Genomic DNA, 18381 nt, shown 5'->3' with positions numbered 1-18381 from the left:
TAACCCCTATCTCTCTACTTTGTTACGCCCATGGCTATACGGCGCAACTCCGCGGTGCCCCGGGAGGACGTGATCGTTTTTTCATTTGCCCTTTTTCCCTCACGGGCTCCAACAGAGGCGCGAAATGAAGACGCAACCTTAGTCGATAATTACCTTTTTATGCGCTTGAACCTGTAGAACCGCATGCAGTCAGCCATCAGTCATATTTTTAAATCTCCCGCAAACGATCGCGTCAGCTGCACTTGGAAATTGTTTCGGAACCGTTTTTGCTTCGTCGCTACAATCACGTCACGGTGCTCACCAGACGATTATTATAAAAAATAACATCTCCATCAAATTTGTGCTTACCTGTCGTTTCCTATAACTATACGTAGGGGACCCTCCTTAGCCTAGTGGTAAAGTCCGCGGCTACCAAACAAAGTCATGCTGAAGGTATCTGGGTTCGATTCCCGGTCGATCCAGGATCTTTTAGTAATAAAAATATCTTTGACTTCCATGGGCATATAAACCTGTTATATAGGGTATGGACATAGGAATGCGAAAATGGTAACATTGGCAATGAAAGCTCTCAAGTGCTCATTAGAACACTAATCTGAGAATTAGGCTCTGTCTACAATTTCAAAGAAAATCAAAGTTATTTGAATGAATGAGTATTCGTTCACCATCGAAGGGACAAAACGTCAAAAAGAAAGAATTATAAAGGAGAACTGAGGAAGTGCTCATTAGAACACTAACTGAGGAAGTGCTCATTAGAACACTAACTGAGGAAGTGCTCATTAGAACACTAATCTGAGAATCAGGCTCTGTCTACAATTTCAAAGAAAATCAAAGTTATTTGAATGAATGAGTATTCGTTCACCATCAAAGGGACAAAACGTCAAAAAGAAAGAATTATAAAGGAACGAAAATTTCTTGGCAGAATGATCCCTTTTCGAAAAGAACAAAACGGCAACTTATGTATTAGTTGACGTTTTGTCTTTCAACATTTTGTCCCTAAGCCACATACTGAATTTTCAATGGCAACAAAATTCGATTCAACTATTGTGTTTAGTAGGACTGGATCAAAAAATTAAACCGAAAAAAAGACTCAATAAAATATAATAAACAGTTGCCGAAAACCGGAAAATAAAAGTTCGGAAGTTTTTTTTAGCTATATAAGTACTTGCGTTTTGTTATGCAACCTCAATATGAAAATATTGAGTACATGGATTCATCAAACTATCCAGAATAATGTACAACAAAAGCTTATTTTGTTGCATAACGAAATTGGCTTCGTAATGTCTTATAGTGCTTGAGCGTATGAAAAACTAGTTAATTGTTTTTGTGAAAGAAACTTTTATAATATGCAATTGCATAATGTTATTGACAATTCATTTGTTTTTTAATCAGCGTCCACAAATTACGTAATGATCTAAAGGAAGAGGGGATTAGGTTCAAGCGTTAAAGTTCAAACAAAAATTTACCATGACCCCACAGTTATGGATCAAATAGTGTGGTGTCCAACCTATAAAATTCAATAAAACGACATGGAAAACGAAAAATTGTAATTTAAAAGCACGATTTGAATCGTTTCAAATTGGAACTTTGGCTAGTAAACTGTTTTGAGTGTAATATTTACATAGGATTGCATAAAAATTAAAAATTGTATCGGTTTCTGAAAACCATATTATGGATCAATTTTCATATTATGGATCAAATTGTGACATATTACGGATCAGTGCGCAAAATCAAGAGATTTTCAACTCAATGCATCTGTATTGCATGATTTGGCGAAATTTAACAATGTGTCACATATTACTGCAAAAAACAGCAGTGTTAGAGCTGGAAACAAGGGTAAATGCCCTTTTTTGTGTGATACTGCATTGTAGTAACTGAGACATGAACTGTTTTCACTCCACATCAAGTTTTCCACCCATTTGCCTGCTAAAAAATGAAATTTACAATCCTTGATGTTTTACGAGTTTTATTTTTAGTGCTATTGTTTGAAAATGTCGAATCCAATGCTTAAAATATAAGAAATCTACATTCGTTGGAAGTGATCCATAACCGTGGTAAACAATCATTTCATGGTCCATATTCGTCATCAAACGTCAACATCCCACCGCAAAATCGCTAGTGGAGGGGATTTTAACCTCCAAATTGCCAAATAACCTCCAAAGCATCACCTCCAAGTTAGTTCTAATATCCTCCGTTATATGGAATATGGTGGCGCGTCGATCGTCGCAAGTTTATCGTTAAACAGTCAATTGTGGATCACTAGTTAGAAGTGCTCATATTCGGTATTTAGAATCAACAATCAAGAAAATGTTTTCTAAAGATGAATTCATACTAAATCGAAGTGAACGAGCATGTTTTATGCTATAACATTTGAATTTTACCACTTGTGGGAGCTTATGAATGCTGACGGCACTTCTTACAGAAAACGACCATATAATGGTAGCTGTGTGGTACCAACTAAACATGTGTCAAATACACCGTTATTTAGTGGTTGAATGTTGTGCTTAACATTACAAATGGTAGAAGACGAATAGTATAACATGGGAAAAATATGTTTCACGTCAACGTTTATGTTTTGAGCGAGTTATCCGATGTTGAACGCCAAAGTGATCCGTCACTGTGGGTGATCCGTAACTGTGTGGGCATGGTATATTTTGCATACAAAAAGCGTTACGAACGGGGTTGAAAATCGACAATTTTAGCGTTACGTAATAAATGGACACTGCCTTATGAAATGTATGTTCTTGAGCCTTAAAAATCGTAGCTAAAAAATTTTACTGATATTCTCACTTAAATGTCCACCCAGATAAAGACTTTTTTCCTGGCAGTAACGGTCTGGAGAGCACCGTTGCATGCGGTTGTGTGTAGGAGACGTCACCGGTGTTCGAAGATTGAACATTCAGATGAGTCGCGAACGAAGACGCAAGGTGTTACATTTGAATATTTTTCTTTGACGGGGTGACTGACGAATGTCGACAATAGATCAAGTTGATTGTTCGCAACGTTTTGTCACTCAACCGTTGTCAACCATGCGCTGGATAGGATAGGAAAGGCATTACCTAATGAGCGCGGTTCGGTTGGCAAAGCTTTTGCGGAAAGATGCGTTCTTTTATGTTTTATGGCACCAATCGTGTCGTGAAGGTTTATGGCTGGCTGCGGTTAGTTGGATGTATTTTAATGGAATCTTAGATCAGAGATGAGCCAAGGACAGCTTAAATGGAAAACGAGGAAAAATGATTGGAACTCATTAATTTCACGTGTGGAAACATTTTGAAACATAGTTAGCTCGAGGTTAAGGGGTCACAATTCGTTATTTTTTTAAGTATAACCATTAATGCGTTTGTGCTTCGAATCGAGGTTCAAGTGGCAAAAACTAAATAAACAGTTTTCTGAAAAACGCAAACTTATCCTAAATATATATAGCACTTAGCGTGACAATAGAAGATTGCAGCAGGTTTTGTATAAAATTATTGAAAATTTAATTAGTCATGTGCTCGAATGTTCAAACTTATGATATTCTATGTAATTTATTGGTACTACTGAGGCAGTTCCAGAATCATTTTTTTTTATTTTGAAACCTGTGCAGAGCCTTTTTTCTCGTGTTACAACAGCTAGTTTATATTAATGCAGCATTCAATCTGGTTGACCTGAAAATTTGTTTGAAGATTGAAAGTTTGTTCAATGATTTGATTTTCTGCTTATAAGTGAATACAGACATTTTCTTTATTTGTTATATTTGAAAGCATTTAATCTTAATGTGATTTTCGAAGGTAATTAATTGAGTCCTAGATATTTAACTTGGTCTGACGAAATTGGTGGAGCCCCTATAATCATGATAAGATGTCTACTTGAATGTTTCACATAAAGAGTTTTTGGTTTATGTGGAATATTATAAGTTGTGTTTTGGAAGCATTAGTGGAAATCTCATTTTGGCATGCATGAAAAAAATATCCAAACTTTTTGGCAATCTACTACAGATGACACATAGGCTTCATCTTCTGGTGGGGAAAAAACGTATTGTAATATTTTTTTTCTGCCTTCTACCAAGTTCTCATGGTATTGGGATTTTTAAAACAAAAATATTTATTTTGATATTTTAGAATTTTTCAAAGGTTATTAGAAGTGTTCAAGTTTGTACTGTATACTTATCGCTTTAGAAAATTTTCAACCCACCTAGACTATATGCCAAAGTATGGTCAAAGACTTCAGTTTTCTTCAGGAAAAAAAATAAACATAATAAAAGAAACTCAGAGGAGCATCCTACTAGCAGTATTTTCCACAATTTCCACATTTAGTTTTTTTTCATGATCACAGCTGTTTTAATCTCAGTTTTTTTAAATTTTAACCGAGATTCAGCACAATTTACTAATACTCAGCTTTTGGTTGCTGAGATCTCATAAAGTTTGTTAACCAACTACCTACTCGGCTGTGCAAATCTCGGTTAAGGTGAAGATGGACCGAAGCCACAGCTCAAATTTTCAAAAGCACAAATCTGGAGAACAAAAAAGCCATTCACGCTGAAAATTTCATCAAGTTTTCAGCTTAAACGGTTGTATGCTTCTCCGGATTTGTGCTCTTGAGGATTTTAGATTTGGCTTTGATTAAACTTCACCTTAAAACAAGCCGAGATTCGGCATTATAAATTAAGTGTGTCGTTTATTTGGGGCTCAATCGCATTAAAAGTATGACGGAACTTTTCATTTATCTTTTTTTCTCATTTCAATATACACACGATTTTCTTTTTGAACAGAAAATACATATAGGTGAAGACGGGGTACCAGGGTAAGACAGACCATCTACAGTTTGGCATGAAAATGGCAGTTTTATTGAAAGCTCACTGGTTTGCTAGAACCCAAGATTTTTATCATTTTGAAGCTGTGACTGATTTTGAACTGCCGAATAGATTCGCCTGCAGTTCTTATGGGAAAGCTGCCGAGGAGAATGAGGCTGCCTACAATAGTCACACTGACAAGAGATGTTCGAAGCGTTGTGTATTCGTTTCCAAAAAGCTTTTATCAAGTCTTTTATCAAGGTGTGAACCGATAGAGGATTGAGCAGCGCATAAATGTAAACAGACTAACACGTCATATGTCTGCTGCTGATGTCCGAGAACATTACAATAGAAACGCGGTATCGGCTTAGACTACCGAGAATACGTAAATTCCTCTATGTAACCGAAAAAAAAATCATTTCACATCCATGTCAACTTTCTTAATCACCTTTCCAAGTCATTGAAATAAATTAAGTTACACAAATTAAACACCTGCTATAATTTTCAATCATGCCAAAGGCTTCAAAAACGACATACAGCATCGAAAAAAGATTTATTTATTTTTAATTTTGACACATAAAATAAATTGTATCAGCGGCCGTCTTACTCCGTCTTCCCCTAATTAAAAAAAAAATCAATTCAATATTGCAAAAACAGAGCAGTGATCATCTAACTGCACCTTGCAAGCCTCACGCGGCTTTCAAGAAAGTTTTATTCGGCCGATATTTGATTGTAATGTAATGTAATCTGCATATTGTAATTTCTTGATAACAGAAGTTATATTCTTTTGTTTTAGTAACTAAATTTTTGAAAGTAAGGTCATTTTAATCATAAATTTTTATTAATATTTGAAAGATTAACGGTAATTGATGGTAACAACTCTAACTTCAACTCAGGAACAGTCTAAAATCTATCTGAAATAGGTCTGTTGTTCGTCCAATCTTTACGTTCTCTGCAATCTATGCATTGTAGCAATGTAACCAGGATTTGGCCTAAGAGGTTTTTTTTAAACTTAAAGTAAAGTTTTTTTTAGAAAGTTACATGTGGGTTGGTAATTCTTGGTTAACTTTGAAGAAACGAAACAACATTTGCAAACTTAAGCTTCAACCAACAACCCTAGCCATACATTTTTATATAAACTTGCACCGAAAAGGAAATCTGTTGTAGGGTGAGTTGTTCTATTTTCGGCAGCTTCGTTCTCTTTGGCATGAATGGTTTTCTTTAAGCTTTCGAGCTCAAAATTTGCATTAATAATTTTAGCATAGAATAGCATCTTACTGCCGATTTTCTAAAGATTCGGCCGACAATGAAGAGAACAGACCAGCCAAGAATATAAACAAATGGCCAAGAAAAAACTCTATCTGGCGGAATTTTTCAAAAAATCCGAAATATGTGAGAGGGATAGAATAGTGATCCTTTACAGGAGAGATAAGCGGAAGTGAACTGGATTGTTTTGGCTAGAGACCAGCACTGCTAATGGCGTTTTCGTTTATTGCTGGGGCGAACCTAGATTCGCCCTGGATCCGCACTAACAGCTGTCAAAACGTTTTTTTATTGAGTCGGTTTGAACCCGGATCCACCCCAGGTTCGACCCAAACACATCAAGGTTCGCTCTGTCGATTTTTTGCGATCCAAGCTGAGCGGGGTCCAACTGACAAAAACGGATTGTTTAAATTTTTGTAATGATCAAAATTAACGATTATAGAAATACACTAGTAGTCTGGGATGTTTACGAAAGCATTCAGCATTATTCATTAGATTGTTATTGCGACGTTCTTTTGTATTTTTTGCATTCAAAGAAGTAAAATGTCATGAAATTTTGTGGATGACAGTTCGTATGTAGGAATGACACAGTCAGTTTGACTCGAACTTGGATCCGTTTTCGTTGGTTTATCACGAGTCGGGTCAGCTCTGACCCCAGATTGAAAACCGAAAACGCCATAAGTTTACTCGGCGTCGAGAATAATATTGTAACACGGAGATGAATTCCTCATTGCTCAAAAGTGGATTTTATTTTGTTATAAATCTTTGAGCAACATTTCTAAACTTATAAACAGCTGAAAAAAACAACAACTAAATATCGCATTGACAAAAATTTAGAACGGAAAATATTTCATATTTTTTGCTATATGGAAAACAACTTTCTCCAAAATAATTTCAAGCGGATTACATTACTCCTCGAGAAAAGTAAAAAAAAAAACATAACGCGTTCGTTTGGCTCACACTTTGACAGAAATGTTAGCTTACACGTGTCTCTTTTAAAAAGGATCACTAGGAAAGAAAAATCTTTGAGTGCCAAAGAATGTTTTGTTCCTCATAGAAAATAGCGTACAGAGGGATTCCACGGAGGCATGCAAGTCGATTTCGATCGACCATTTCAAAAATATCTGAAACTTTGCACAGTTTTTCAGTTCCATCTAAATCGTCATTTTCCGATATCAAATCTTCAAGTTGAGTCACGACTAACTTTTCAAAAGGGTGTATGTGAAAATAGTTCAAAAATATTCAAAAAGCTGCACAGCAAAAACGGTTCGTTCGATTTTTAGACAACTAAAGAAACAAAGTTAGACAACTAAATAAAGATTCCAAAAAAAAAATACACACAGTAAAAAAAAATTTTTTTTGCATTAAAAAACATCATTTTTGTCACAAAAACTCGAATATCTCAAAACCCTATCGGAATACCAACGTAATTTTTTGAGGGAAAACGGTCCATTATATTAGCTATCTACCATAAAAATTTGGTGATGGTAAGCCAATAAACAAAAAAGTTATGACATTTCAAATATTTCACAAATTTGACACTTGGTGAAAAATTTGTTTTTTTCATTGTTAATTTTTTTTAGGACCGCAGTTTGTTGCTAAATTTTTTGTTAAGGGTACCACATGAGGTTAACAAGTTGTTTTCATGATATTTTATTTAATTATTCATAACTATTATAGCATCTATTAGAAAGTTAGACGCGATCCAGTGTTGTGATCTAAAGTCTTGATAGTGTCATATTGTTATTGTACGTAACTGAAGAAAAATTCTCTCAATAGTGTTGAAACCTTTTGATAAAAGAAACCTATAAGAAATCTAATATTGAAGACAAAAGCTACAAAAAAGTTTTTTTTTATATCCTGTAAATAAAGAATAAAATAATATGTTAATCAGTCCACAGTTCGGGAAGTCTCCTCTTCTGCGCCTACGGGAGCCAGTATTTATAGCCCAGAAAACCAGTAGGTACGAACATGTAAATGGTACCAAAATCGTAAGGAATTATTAATACGACTTGAGATAGGTAGACATGACAGTCCTTTCCCCTTTAGAAACTTTCTAATAACTTTTAAAAAAGCCACCTTCACGTTACAGCAACTCATACAACGAACAATCGAAAATATACCCAAAAATTCCACAATTGTATCTTCAAAGTATTTCATGACAACGACAAAACATTCAAATCATTGGATTCACACTGCTCAACATTACATTTAACAACTTCGTCAACACTAAAGAACAATTTCGTTCATCTCAATATAGCAATCGCTTCTCAAAAGAACAACTATGTTCACAATATACGACAATTTCGTCAGCTCTAAAGAACAATTTAGTTCAACTCAAATTGGTAATTTCACCATACTTAAATAGATAAAATCGGTAATTTCACCATACTCAAATAAATAAAATTGGCAAACTCGCCAGCTCAAAGAAAAACGATAATCGCCAACGCACGTTTCCATGATCCTCGTAGCCACTTTTATATCCTGTAAATAAAGAATAAAATAATATGTTAATCAGTCCACAGTTCGGGAAGTCTCCTCTTCTGCGCCTACGGGAGCCAGTATTTATAGCCCAGAAAACCAGTAGGTACGAACATGTAAATGGTACCAAAATCGTAAGGAATTATTAATACGACTTGAGATAGGTAGACATGACAGTTTTCTATACAGGTATACGACTAGTTTACCTGCAAAAAGTTTACCTCGTAGAGAACAAGGCGGGTCTATACCCAGGTGATCTAGTATACGTAAAGCAGGTCGGTTTTCTCGGCGCTGGTTTTCTCCACAAAGTTAATATCTGATTACATCTGGGTATAGACCCGCCTTGGTAGAGAATAGACTTTGTTAATCATATTTGGGAGAAAGCGAGTAACTTCAACAACATCAAAAACATGATAGGTACATACCATGAACATACTCACGAAAAAGCTAAAAATATACTACCACTATGGTTATAAAAGATTTAATTGTAAAATTTTTCTTCAGTCAAGCAAACGTCACCAAACTAGTCAGTAAAAACTTAAAAGTGATTTTGTTTATTAAAATCTAACGAGCAACATGAGTAGTCGCTTTCTCAACTGTTGCAGGCCGTTTGCAGAAAAAAAGTGTTCGAAAGAGCTACGAAATCTCACCGAAAGCACCATAGATAAACTGAAAGTGGCTGGTTATGCTCCAATGTCTACATTGAATACAAATTTACGCATTTGTACGTCCTGCCGTTTAAACGTTGACAAACGGGCAATCTGTACATCATCGGTGGATCAGGTTGCAGGAAGTTCGAAAACAACAACAACTGAGGAATTACTAGATGCACCGACAACAACTGAGGAGTTACCAGAAGTACCAAGTGCAGATAGTCTTGCCACGGTACCATCAGCGACATCTGTTTCAACAAATCAATCAGAAGATGAGTGCATCCAGAAGGTCAACATCGAACGCTTCAACGAAGGGATAGCTGGAATAAAAGTGACTCCGATTAAATGGACGAAGATGGGTTACGTCAATTATCCCGAGAAAAAATACCGTGAAATCAACGAAGCTGTACGAAGAAACCTCTTCAAATTAGGACCTGAGGATGTGGAAAATACAGACTACGATGAGGTAATTATGAATATGAAGGAAAGGTTCTCGAATCTAGCCACGACAAGGAAAGAAAAATTATTGATTTTGTCGATGCTGCCAAGCTCGTTGTCTATTCAAGACGCCATTGATGAGTTCAAAACCAATAGAAATACAGCAAAAGAGGCAAAACAATTCAAAAATAACTGTCTTGCAACCAAAAATGCTAGGTCGAGTACTTCATTAACAGATGAGACAAAAGAAAAAATAATTCAATATTTTGAAGACGATGAAGTAAGTAGAGCTATGCCTGGCCAAAAAGATTATGTATCTGTAAAAAAGATGGAAAGCGTCAAGCAATCCAAAAACGATTAATGATGACTACTTTGAAAGAAGCGTATACACGCTTCAAGGAAATTAACGAAAATATTAAGGTAGGTTTTTCCTCATTTGCAAGCCTTCGTCCAAGGCAATGCAAGCTTCTATCCAATTCAGGAACACATAATGTTTGTGTGCACAACACACGAAAATATTAACCTAATCTTACATAGTTTGAAAAGAATCAATTTATCAAAGGATATTAAAATGTTAACTGGTAGTCTTTTGTGTGAAAATACAACATCAAATTGCTATCTACGATCTTGTTCGGATTGTCCAGATTCTTCATCATTGGAAAATACTTTATTCGCTGAGTTTGAAGAAAATTATATTGATCAGTTATCATTTGAGCAATGGGTGACCACGGATAGGTGTGACCTAGAAACTATTGTAAAACCTGTAGATGAGTTTGTGTCATTTTTTAGCTTGAAATTAGAAAGTTTAATTCCTCACGACTTTATTAAAACAGAGCAATCCCTCTTTTTAAAAAATACGAAAAATACATTACAAGATGGTGAATTTTTAGTCATTTGTGATTTTTCTGAAAACTATAGCTTTGTATTGCAAGATGAAGTGCAGTCCCATCACTGGAACGTACAACAAGCTACAATTCATCCATTCGTTATTTATTTCAATGGAAATACGCAAATTGAACATTTTAGTTTTATTATAATTTCCGAAGATTTAAGACACGACTCAGTATCTGTAAATTTGTTCATTGCCAAAATGATTAACTTTTTACGCGTTGATAAGGATAAAGAAATCAGAAAGATATATTTCATGTCTGATGGAGCAGCATCGCAGTACAAAAACCGTAAGAATTTTTCGAGCCTATGTCAATTTAAATCAAAGTACGGAATTGATGCAGAATGGCATTTCTTTGCTACGTCACATGGCAAAGGTCCTTGTGATGCTATTGGAGGAACCATAAAGCGCATGGCCACAAGAGCAAGTTTAGCCAAAGAACGTGAGCATCCAATTAAAACTGCAAAAGAACTATTTGATTGGGCGAATCGCAGAAAAGAAGAAGATTTAACAAAATTATCATTTTGTTTTACTACTACTGAAGAGTACGAATTAACGGCATCAGAGCTCAGCGAGCAATATAATAACGGAAAACGATCCAAGGAACCCAAAAATTTCACTGTTTCATTCCATTGTCAGAAAATAAAATTAAAGCAAAACTATACTTGAACTGTACTGATAATGATGCAAAAGTGTTCGATATTGTAAAAAAATTGAATAACAATAAATAAATAAATAAGTATTAATAAAATGTTTTCATGATCTCATAACGCATACCCAAATCCAAAACTTTTAAAGTTTATATATAACATTTAGAAACTCATCGATCATACTCTAAAAAAAAATATTCTGGTAAAAAAAAAATTATTTTCGTGTAATCTGTTAATTCATTTTAATTTATACATATATACATATACATATAATATTTATACATATACATAATATTTATACATATAATATACATAATACTAATGAATACATGAAAACGACTTGTTTAATTCACGCAAGGCCCTTAACAATAAAATAAGCAACAAACTGCGGTTCCCGTAATAATTTACACCGAAAAAAAATTTTTTTTTCTACTAAATGTGAAAATTGTGACATGTTTGAAATGTCATAACTTTTTTTGTTTATTGGTTTACCATCACCAAATTTTTATGGTAGATAGCTAATATAATGGTCCGTTTTCCCTCAAAAAATTACGTTGGTATTCCGATAGGGTTTTGAGATATTTGAGTTTTTGTGTCAAAAATTATGTTTTTTAATGCAAAAAAAATAATTTTTTACTGTGTGTATTTTTTTTTTGAATCTTTTTTTAGTTGTCTAACTTTGTTTCTTTAGTTGTCTAACAATCGAACGAACCGTTTTTGCTGTGCAGCTTTTTGAATATTTTTGAACCATTTTCACATACACCATTTTGAAAAGTTAGTCGTGACTCAACTTGAAAATTTGATATCGGAAAATGACGATTTAGATGGAACTGGAAAACTGTGCAAAGTTTCAGCTCAATAGAAAAAAATGAATTAAAAAATTTACCAAATTTTGGTGCTGTTGCTTGGAATCACTCTACAGTTCTCTTTTTGAATAGGGTGATGTGCTAGTATCCATCGTATTAAGCATTGATCAGTGAGAACTGCAATTTTCCCAGTATTGCAGTGAATGATGCTGATACAAACCGATGCCAAACAATTCTTTCTTAAAACGGCTTTAGCATTGTACAATAACATGTTGATAAATCTTGATCTGTTTTTGGAAATAATGCAAAGAAAATGCATCTTATCGTATTCTCAATCCGTCGTATCGTTTTCAACTCCGTCGCAATCAGTTTCCAGAAACGTTTCACAACTTACGGCTCACTGTGTGTATTGAGTGGTTAAAACACAACATATCAACGCTATAATAAAATGTTTTACTAGAATATATAGATCTACGGGCATCTCCCTCCATTCCTTCAGCATGATGGAATATACTAATTTCCTTTAAAATGAATTGTTCGTCATCAAAATTCAGCCCAAACATATGAACACAATTGCTTTTGACCGTACAATTATGGCATTTGCTCACAGTACATCGAAAACAACACAATCAAAGGAATCATATTTTTACGTCGAGCGTCGTGCACACATTGATGCACACAAGCTTTTCTTTCTCAGTACGACGGATTGAACTTTGTTTACATTCTCAATTATACGCGGCGGTTGAGGAAATTTCGTAAAATTTGGCGATTTATTAAAGTTTTACGGCGTGTGATTGGAATGAAATCCTTCAGTGAAGAAGTACGAAGGATTTCCATAGTGAAAATAAGTGCCCGGCGAAGTAAGTCACCCACGGGGGCGGAAAGAAACTTGTGTTGGAAAGTGGTGTGACTGATGTCGATCGCTAAGCATTTCTCTCAAATCGTGTTCGTCTATGCGATTTCGGTGAAAAAGTGTAAAGTGGATAATTGAACTGAAGTTATTTATCGAAATACAGTAGTTTCATTGCATTTTTGGTGTACAGGTGGACGAATCATGAAAGCTTTCACAAAATTACATTTGGAAAATGAATCTATGTTGCAGGTAAGTTGGAATATCTGCCGTAGTGGAACATTTTAAGTTTGATACGACGAACAGTAGCTCTTACGACGAAGTAGAACGAAACCCTAAGTATGAATGATTAAACAAGATTATAATATTCTGGCAACAATAAAATCAACCTCTTTCGTTGTTTGTTCGAAAGTTTATCCAAGCTACATATTAATACACATCGCAACATGCTTGCTGTCTCCATACAAAATTCTTCATTTCTTCTATACAGGAAAATACAATACTTTTTTTAAACCATCAAAAAATACTCTTATAAATGTTCGAATCCTCGAAGCAGAATCTCAATTGAGGAACTTAAAAGTAGATGGAGTACCATGTACCTTTTAATTCCACTCCAAAATGCTTATCTTTGACAGATACGCGTATTTCAACTACTACTTGCAGTCTTTTTCAATGTCAGTTACTCGTATCCACACAGATCTCAGCATACTGACCACTTAGGAAGATGGCGTCTTCGGCAAAGTTGTTCGGTAACTCAAGGACTATCATTATTCGAGCTAGTTGATTGGAAATGTTGCCACCAGGCGGCGCTAGTGAGCATCAAACATTTATTTTGCAAATACCTCAGGAGCCTGATCAAGATGGGTTCTTCGGCAGAATTGTTTAGTGGCTCAAATGCTTTCTTTTTTTAATCCTTGAAGTTCGAGATTTGATGAAATAATGATAGTCTCTGAGCTTCTTAACAACTCTGCTGAAGATGCCTGTCTAAAAAGTCAAAATCCTGCAGTATCCGCTAAACAAAAATGTCATGCTCACTAGCCACCTGGTGGCAAAATATATTATTTCTTTGCACAAATAATGATAGCCCTTGACCTACTGAACTACTTTGCCGAAGACGCTATCTTTCTAAATGGCCAGGCTTCTGAGATATCTGAAAAACAAAAGTTTCATGCTCACTAGCGCTGCCTAGTAGCACAATTTTGAATCAACTTGCTCGAATAATGATAGTCCTTGAGTCACCGACCACCTTTGCCGAAAAAGTGGTCAGAATGCTGAGATCTGTGTGGATACGAGTAACTGACACTGGAGAAGACTGCTGAAACTTACTGAACAACTTTGCCGAAGACGCCATCCTTATAAATGGTCAGGATCTTGAAATATCTGCAAAACAAAAGTAAAACTTCCATGTCTACTAGTGCCACCTAGCGGTCAAACTCCGAATTAAATGAGGTACCTTCAGATAGCGTTTCACCTCCAGAACAACTTCACAGAAGACTCCAAGTTTCTAAATTATCTGGATTTTGAGATATACCGATTTCAAACTGTGGTTTTCTCGAACCGCGATTATGCGATTATTATGCGACTTCCATGTATATTTGTTGATTTTACCGCATTATAAAGGGCCATATTATAAATAAAAGCTGTCGAGTATTGTTCTTAAGAAGATTCTTGAGGAATACATTTTGGTTTGATGTCGATAGATATCTTTGTTGCAAAATGATAGCATATAAATCACAACTGTTGTACAAAGTACAACAGCGCGACAGCCCGAAGGTTAAACACATTTTTGCAATCCTATATTGAGCTCAACGACTTTCTTGCGACCCGCTCCATGAGAGTATTGAGATGTCTTGCATAATCAGTGTAGCTGAAGATTGAACTTAGTATTACATGTTTGCATGCACTAAGTTTCATTCAATTAAAAAAATAGTTCTAAAATATCATGTAAAGTGACGCGAATTATTAAATGTTGGCTACCCTATGCTTAAATGATTTTTAATATGGTAAATACCATCCACCCAAAGCTTGAAGTGATTCGGAAGAAAATTGACTGTGCACACACCATTTGAAGTTTGTATGGAGATTACTATGGAAAACACCAACCTTTTGTGTTCAGCCCTCTATCTATTCGTCATAATATTTTATGGAAAAATTAACAAACTCTTCATATGTGAAATCCTTCCAGATACAACTTTGACGAAGACTACATTTTGATTGGACGTCACGTTAAATTGTTATTCATCATCATAAAATGGGTTTGCATGTGGCATGCTTCACCAACTGTTCGGCTGGCAAATGGGAAGAATAGATTAAAGTAATCCAGGTTACTTTGTTCTACAGCATAAAAAACAAACTATCCTTACGTTCCATCAAAATGCGATCTTCGGCAAAGTTGTAGCTGGGAGGATTTGATACGAGAAAATGTTTTTCTCTTTTCCATAGATTATTATTACTAGCTTTTAGATAGCTGAACATTGGAGGTTTGCCTTTTTCATAGTAATTTCCATATAAACTTCAAATAGTGTGCGCACAATTTTTTTTTTTGTTTGTTTTCTAATTCACTTCAAATTTTGGCAGAATGGTTTACATTATAATTGACACCTTTTAAGCATAGGGGAGTAAAAACTTCTAAATTAACATCAGTATAATATCATGTTTATCTGCGTTTTGACTTGGTGAATGCGCAAAATTAATGATACGAGTTTCATAGTATACAAACATATTGGGTTTGATTTAAAGTTCTCAATTTAGATGACATTTTAGAGATGGTTTAAAAAAAAACGTCAGTGTAATGATGAAATTTCCAAGAAAAGATACAACCTGGGCAACGAATATTGGGCCAAAATGTTGATTCACGGTTGATATAATGCCTGTTCGGTCGTACGCGAATGGGTTTCCCAACTCTCAAGGAGCAAACGCAGTTTTTGATGCTGTTAGCTTTAAGCTGAAACAATTTACTATTTATTTCAAGGATCAAATTTCAAATAGTTTACTCACAATTTTGGTGAACCGATAGTGTAACGATTGTGGTGAGTCGACAATTTTCACAATGTAGGTGTAGGCTAGATATAGGTAAAGATTACATTAATTCACAGTATTAGGCTAGATTTTAAGCTATAAACTAACTTTTGTATAATAGGATATGCACGAATAGTTCTAATTCAAGTAATGTTCAATAGTTCAATAATAGTTACTTTTAGGAGCTAATTTTAGTTACTTTTGAGGAAACTTCAATCTCGATCACTTGTGGCTGATGTTTGACTGATGATAGTCATTGACAGCTACTACCATCTACGCTCTAAAGCAAAGCGTCACTCACGCATCACCGCAACGAGGGGTCCGTCGCCACAATGCCAATAATTCGTTAAATTGCACTACATGTTTGAGTGCATTTTCTACTTGAAAGTGGTCACTGAGATTTTTTTTATAAAATACAACTTAACACATAAAAATTCATACCATATTTAAACCACATTCTTCAAACACTTCTTTCCACAGAAATGGGAGCCGACTCCCAAACCAAGTCGATACCTTGCGGAAAGACGGCCGAACTGATCGACGTCGCCATGTCCAACTCCAAACAAAGCCCCACCTCCACATGTAGTCAACTTCCCAGCCTGACAGAACTCAGCGAAGAACTCTCCGCCCAGGATTCCACGCTTGATCCAAAAAAGTTCCAGAAAGCCCTCTCCAGCTGCAGTAGTTTGTCACATGAAACCGAAATCGACAAAAAGTTGAAGGATATCGGTTCCCACACGCCGATCCTGCCATCGGAAATCGGAACCGATTTCAACTTCAAGCGGGAGATCGTCTGGAAGAATGTGATAGGGTTTGCGTTGTTGCACATCTGCGGCTGGATTGGGCTTCATCTAGCTTTCTGGCGGTATTGTGACTGGCGGACGACGCTCTACAGTAAGTGTTGTTGATTCGGTTTGAAGATTTGTAGGTATCCACAATTGTAATGACTGTTTGGGTTACAGCTGGTTGGTTGATGTACATGTCTGGTCAGGGAGTTACAATGGGTGCCCATCGGTTATGGGCCCACCGTGCCTTCAAAGCGTCACTTTGGCTCAGGGTTCTACTGCTGTGGTTGCATACCCTTGCCGGACAGAACTGCCTATACGTCTGGGTGCGAGATCACCGACAACACCATAAGTACTCGGATACCGATGCGGATCCACACAACGCCAACCGTGGATTTTTCTTCTCCCATGTCGGTTGGTTGCTATCCCGCAAACATCCAAAGGTGAGTAATTCGTTTCAAGGGAGGAGAACTATATGTTCAGTATAAACAGGGTGTCCAAAAAAAAACAATGTTCGAAAAGTAATGGTGCTCAACTCTAATATAAAAGATATGCTATTTCATAGCATTTTTGTAGAACATATAAACATTCCTAACGATTAATATATGGTCTTTTTAGATGAAAATGGATACGTTTTAACGTTTTTCGCAGATGTTTTTCAGAGTCTAATTATAAGAGACTATTTTTCTAATATATTTTTATTTTTCTATGAGCTATGTAAGACTTTTGTGCGGTTCTCAATGTTCAAAGTTTTTTTTTCGAGCTTTTCAAAGTTATGAAAATTGATTTTTTGGATCTGTTTTAGTAAAAAAAAATAATGAATATATCCACTAATTTTTAATTCCAAAACCTGAAACTCATATCTAATTTCACTATTCATAACAAATATTTCCATGAAAAGAGATCGAAAAATATTGTCAGGGGCAATAGATATTGTTGTTTTTTTTTATTCTCTAACTTTATTTGTTTAAGGCGAAGTAGGCCGTCATTGAAGTTTGTAAGCGTCGTTGATGATTGTTGCTAATTCATCTCACGATTTCGAATCAAAGAAAATCAGTTGGTTTTGCACTGACACAGCTGAAAAAGTATGAGCATACTTTATGCATGTTAGCGCGTACAGTGATACTTTTTCAAGGCAATATAAACTATCAGGACTGAGTTTTATCACTTTGAAATGCAAGCTGAAAAGTCATCATTGTTGCCAAAATGAATGACGGGCTATTTAGCCTTAAGCTATATTTGCCGTAAGGCATCACGTCAGCTGAGAACCGTTAGATCACTGGCCTAACGCACAGTACCTGAATATATCTATATAGAAAAAAAATGGAATGGTGTTTGTATGTCACGAAATGACTTACGAACGGGTCAACGGATCTGAATGATTCTTTCTCAGTTTTGTTCGTCAAGGGTTCCGACGTGTTTGTGTGTATAAAAATCCCAGGATATTCACCGGGAAAGTTGAAAAACAAGCGCGAATGGAACTGTCATTTTATATGGGACGATCAAAAGCGTTTTTCAACAGCCTACTTGATGGCAAGACGAAGTTTGCCGGGACCACTAGTTAGAAATACAATCTAATTATATTTTTGCTACGTTTCCTCTGTGTAGCCTCCTCACACAGATAGGGACGAAGAGCTCATATATATTTCTTGCTGCTGTAGTTAATCAGTCCATTAGGAGAACTGGGTAAGGATGGCCATTTTCATTGCCATTTGTCGGTTGCCAATTATCCGGATCAGTTAGAGCAGATGCTCTAGAAAAGCGGCCAGTATCGAACTTG

General features: G+C 35.6%; 1 protein-coding gene across 1 annotated transcript in view; it reads left to right on the top strand.

Annotated features, from left to right (window-relative positions):
* LOC5569266 (delta(9)-fatty-acid desaturase fat-7) overlaps window positions 1-18381 on the top strand; it is a 74191-nt gene that overhangs the window by 19642 nt on the left and 36168 nt on the right. The window contains exons 2-3 of the mRNA XM_001658361.2: window positions 16297-16710; window positions 16779-17044. Coding sequence (XP_001658411.2) covers window positions 16299-16710; window positions 16779-17044 — 678 coding nt within the window. The 5' untranslated portion in view covers window positions 16297-16298. The remainder of the gene's footprint in view (window positions 1-16296; window positions 16711-16778; window positions 17045-18381) is intronic.

Source organism: Aedes aegypti, chromosome 1 (genome assembly GCF_002204515.2).
Source record: "Aedes aegypti strain LVP_AGWG chromosome 1, AaegL5.0 Primary Assembly, whole genome shotgun sequence".
Lineage (NCBI taxonomy): Eukaryota > Metazoa > Arthropoda > Insecta > Diptera > Culicidae > Aedes > Aedes aegypti.
The sequence above is the reverse complement of the archived record's forward strand: the minus strand, read 5'-3'. Positions and strand labels throughout refer to the sequence as shown.